General features: G+C 38.0%; 1 protein-coding gene across 1 annotated transcript in view; it reads left to right on the top strand.

Moving 5' to 3' along the window:
• Positions 1 to 5245, top strand: part of PAFAH1B1 (platelet activating factor acetylhydrolase 1b regulatory subunit 1) — a 45964-nt gene that overhangs the window by 21571 nt on the left and 19148 nt on the right. Inside the window, exons 3-5 of the mRNA XM_019511033.1 lie at positions 287 to 361; positions 1467 to 1673; positions 3696 to 3864. Coding sequence (XP_019366578.1) covers positions 287 to 361; positions 1467 to 1673; positions 3696 to 3864 — 451 coding nt within the window. The remainder of the gene's footprint in view (positions 1 to 286; positions 362 to 1466; positions 1674 to 3695; positions 3865 to 5245) is intronic.

Below are 5245 nucleotides of genomic sequence, written 5' to 3'. Positions count from 1 at the left end.
AAAAAAAAAAAAAAAAAGTTCACTTCTAATTTTTTGGATGGTAGGTCATGGAATCTTTCTTACAGTTGGTTTTGACTAGCAGGTGACTTTTAAATGTGTATTGGGGGCTTCATAAAGCACAGAGGGTGGCTTGGCATCGAGTTGCTTCTTGTTGCTAATTTACATAAATAGTTTACTTTGGTAGATTAATTCATCTTCTTGTAACTTTATATGAAGAAGAGCTGTACTTTAAACATTTTAGACTTCTGAGGACTGCGGTATAACTATCTCTTGAATTCATTTTCAGAATGAAGAGCTAGATAAGAAGTATGCTGGACTTCTGGAGAAAAAATGGACATCAGTTATAAGATTACAAAAGAAGGTAAGTGGACATTTGGTATTTATTATGTATTCAGTTGCAGTGCTATTTTACAGTGTTCAGTGGACTAAAATATTGGATAAGTGGTAGTCTCTCATCAAAGGTATAATTAGGCTTATTTAAATGCCCTCCCAGAGTTACTTTTGGAGGACAAAGCAGCAAAATTAGCAGTGTTTAACATGCAGAATATTTAGCCTTTGAAGGTTACACTAACTATCCACTTCATCTCCTTTAACCTCCTGCCAAAAAAACCAAACCAAAACAAAAAACCCCCCAACAACAACAAAGCCAAACTCATGTGGTTGATATTGAGGCCTGTCTTTGTCTTCTAGGTAGCTAATATGATTTGTAGAGTTGCTGGGAAGGAAAGTGTACTCAAAAGTGTTTTGCAAATGCAAAATCTGAATAGATCTTTTAAAGAGATGTGGGGAGAAGGCAGGAGCTATCCTGCTAGTTGTCTTTAACTGTTTGCTTGCAAATAAAAGGGCAAGTCTTGATGCATTAAAGCAAGTGGTTCTAATGCAGACACGGTAGAACACTGTGTAACAAGGCATCTGCAAGCTTAAAGTATATTACTAGCTCAAAGTTATGAAGTGTTAACAGCAAAAAGCATACCTGTTCTTACTAGTAAAATGTTCTAGGGTTGTGTGCAGACTCAATGATAGGTAAAGCTTGGGTTCTTATGGTCAGTGGCTCTTGGGCTACGAGAATATTTGTCTAGTAGCATCATTACCTCTGTCAATAGTTTGTCAAACTTCACAGTTGGCAACTTGCAGAGTTACTTCCTCTCAGTTTGAACTAATGAATCTCTGAATGGTGTAGGTAAATAAATGGCTTTGGGTGGCAGTTCCCTTCTCACCATTACATTTCTAGGGAAGAAAACTATTTTGTTGCAGCTGAACAAAATTCATTTTATAACTGGATCGGGAATGATCAGAGCTATTGGAAATCAATCATTTTCTTCTCAAATTTTCAGCAAGGAAAAACTTTTTATATCAATTCCAAAACCATTCAGTATTAGGTTTGCCTGTGAACAGTGCAAATGACTTGCAGCTTGATGTAAAAGTTTGCAGAAACAAGTGGTCTTTTTAAACCCCATAAACGTCAGGTTATGGAATTGGAATCCAAACTAAATGAAGCAAAGGAAGAATTCACATCAGGTGGACCTCTTGGTCAGAAACGAGACCCTAAAGAATGGATCCCTCGTCCTCCAGAGAAGTATGCATTGAGTGGACATAGGAGTCCTGTCACTCGAGTAATTTTCCATCCAGTTTTCAGTGTTATGGTCTCTGCTTCAGAGGATGCCACAATAAAGGTAAGTGCTTGCTCTAGAAAGTTATATTCAAATAGATCTGAGGTGAGGCTGTGTGCCTCTGTTCTGGTGGATGAAAACTAATGAAAGATTTTTAAGTAGTGTGGTGTGGGATAGAGAGGTACATGGTTGAATTACTGGTAATAACAATAGGGTACTGGATGAGACTGTCATATCTTTCCTAAGAGTGGTTACTTTGAAGACTGAGGTTAAATAAACCACACTCTCTTTAAGGATAATTCCTTCTTTCAAAGACTGATATATGAAATAAATATAATAATACAAGGTGATCTTTTAGCCATGTTTTCAACTAAGGTTGTTCTTGCAGTGTTTGTGGGGAAATGGACCATTGTATATAGAAACATACTATAAATCTTGAATATACCACTGAGAACTTGATAGAGCTTATTGCAGATGTTCACACCACTACACAGCATTGCTGTGGTAGGCAAGCATTTTGTCCATTTGCTTGCATCCTAATAATAAATCTTTAAGGTGGCTCGTTCATAGAATGAGTAGGCACATACACTTCCACTTGGCTGTTTCTTGTGAGGGCCTTTTTCTTGAATTTTTATTCAGTAATTATGCATGTAACTTGCTCATGAATGAATGAGGGCTGTCCTGGCATTCACACTGCTGTGGATTGGAAAGACTCCTACTGCCCTAAGTAGTTTGGATAACAAGTATTAATGGAAGAAATAAAAACTTAAGCGATTCAGATGTTGGGCAATATATTGTGGGTAAAACAACAGACAGCAGTGTGAGGCCGGTCTACAACAAGGTTTTAATTTGTTAGAGTTCACTTCCATAATAAATCAATTCACTGAAACGATGACTAGACATTCTTTTTCTTCAAACAGACTATATCAAATAAAACTGTGTAATGGCATTCTTGGATGCCTTTTTGTTAATGCTGTTAATGGAAAGTGTAATTAGCTTTTGTGTATTAAAACTTACTTTTCTATCAGAAAACATTTCCTCATGGAGCTGTTCTGGAATTGAAGTTTATGTAGCACTTCCTGATTTCCTCCCCCCTCACCAAACAACATTATGAGTAGTGCAGCAGATTACTGTGAATAGAAAAATACATTTGGACATTTCAGTATTATAAAGCAAGATTCCAGATTTGATCTTAACTTCTGAATTGTGATGAGGCCTGTAGCATTAAGGAGATTAACATCTGTATCAGCATTTCTTTCTTTTTTCTTTTTAATTTCAAAGTGAGCCAGGCTTTTGTTCATGGTTAGATGCTGGTAGAATGCTGATCTAATTAAGAGGTGAAAATTTAGTATTCACACTTTCTCCTCAAGGTTATTTAACCGCCAATGGATATTTAATACTTTTACTGCCTCTGGCTAACAACAAATACTGTTGGTTGAGATTTTAATTTTTAGAAAGTGACCACAGATTATTTTTGTCCCAAACTTTACACTTCTTGCATATTGCAGAAATCGCTACTTCTTTGGTAGGTAGAAAACTGACCAGTTGGCTCATAAGCAGCAATAGGTAACTGAAAGCACAACTGTGTTTGGGAAAGAGGAAGTTGTAAGGGAAGAATGTCATTTATTACAGGCTGGAGGCCAAGTCTTAAAATGGCCATTGGCAAGGATCTAAGGAAGTGGGTAGAAAAGCAGATTCCTGAAAAGGAACCTGCATGTGCATAGACTGGTGTCCTGAACTGCTATCCAATGTTACATTTAAAAGAAAAAAAAAACTATTTGGAGACTGTTCAGAATAACACAGAACTTTTTTCCTATTCCTATATCTCGTGTTGGTTGTTAATGGTAATTTTATTTTAAAACTTGGGTGGTTCACCTATGTAAATAGAATTGATTTTTAAAAATAACTAAATGATATGAAACATGCCACTCTTTTTCTGAGAGGCTTTACTATGATGGTTTCTTTGTCTCTTGCTCCATTAATTATTGAATAAGGTGCCAGACTGGCCTGCAGAGCGCAAATGTAAGGCTGGAGAATGTGAAGAGTAATAAGCTGATGCTAACAGATTTTCTGTTCACTTGTTAGGTGTGGGATTACGAGACAGGCGATTTTGAACGAACCCTTAAGGGACACACAGACTCTGTGCAGGATATTTCCTTTGACCACAGTGGCAAACTATTGGCCTCTTGTTCTGCTGATATGACCATTAAGCTATGGGATTTCCAGGGCTTTGAGTGCATCAGAACCATGCATGGTAAGGTATATAAAGGAGACTGATTTAGTGATTTATAAGATGAAGATGGATCAATTAATTTTTTTTGGTCTAGAAAACTGCTGATTATGAAAAGAGATGCAAAACAAGAACACTGTCTTAAAGGTACAGAAGCGATATCTTAACATTTTGGGTGCCTTATATAGATGTGTATGGTGGGTTTTTTCCCCCCATTACTAACTGTAATAGCATCTCCAATCTGAAATGTATGATGGTACTGGAAACTGTTTATTCCATATGGGTGGTTAGATGAAATGGCAGATGGATAGCTTTAGTACAGGCTGTTTCCAGGGCTCAGTAGGAATTAGGGTCATACCCTAAAAGAGTATGGTACAAAAACACTTGAAGCTGGTACTTCTTGGAAGAACAAGGAAGGAGTTGGCTTCTTTGCTCGATGTGCTGAAACTACCTTGCTCAGGAGTTTTTCCTCAATATTCTGTGTTGAATAAACTTATTTCCTGCTTTAGACGTATAAATTGTGTATGTGAAATGTTCACTTGTACAGTGGTGGATGAGCAGTCTCCCAGTCAGGATTCCAGAGATTCCATGGCATAATTTTTAAGTTTGAGATTAAAAGGCCACGTAGTGCTGATGACAGTTGGAAAGGCCACCTTTTACATTAGCAAGCTGAGAACAAATCTTTTTGGCTTACAGCAGTTTTAATCCTCTCTTACAGTGATTAAAAAAATACGAATGCTGCTGCTTCATCTCTGCTTCGGCTTTTTTGATATCATTCATTGCCTTAATGAGGAGTAGGGAATTAATTGTCATCCTTTAAATTTGGGGGAGACCTAAAGAATGGGGAAGGAGGAAACGGTTGCTAGCTGTCCAGAATTTGAAGGGGAGTATCTGCAGTTCTATAAAAACCAACTGAGCACTGCGACAGAGAAGAGAGATTGTGTCTACCTACAGTAGGTCAGGGAGAGGACTTGTTTTTTAGGCATTGCCTCTCTTCTTTCCTTGCTGTATGTCACTGACTTCTGTGGCTGCAGTATTTCAGTACCTCTCTATGGAACAGCCTCCACATGGAATGTGCTTGTAAACGGTAGAGAGTTATAACATGACAATAGATTAATGACTTTGCAGTTACATTTTGTTGAGCAGCCATTTTAATGATGAAATATGGAAAATGTGAGAAACTAAGTGCCTGTCAAAAACCTCAGAATACTAATAGTTTCATAGTTTCTAGGGTCGGGAGGGACCTGAGCAGATTATCTAGTCCAACCCCCTGCCATGGCAGGAAAGAGTACTGGGGTCAAACGACCCCAGCAAGGTGTACATCTAGCCTCCTCTTAAAAACCCCCAGGGTAGGAGCCTGCACCACCTCTCTTGGAAGTTGGTTCCAGACCTTAGCTGCCCTGAC

Source organism: Gavialis gangeticus, unplaced genomic scaffold, assembly GCF_001723915.1.
Source record: "Gavialis gangeticus isolate Ggan-Ray unplaced genomic scaffold, GavGan_comp1, whole genome shotgun sequence".
NCBI lineage: Eukaryota > Metazoa > Chordata > Crocodylia > Gavialidae > Gavialis > Gavialis gangeticus.
Note: the sequence above shows the minus strand (reverse complement) of the source record. Positions and strands in the feature narration are given on the sequence as shown.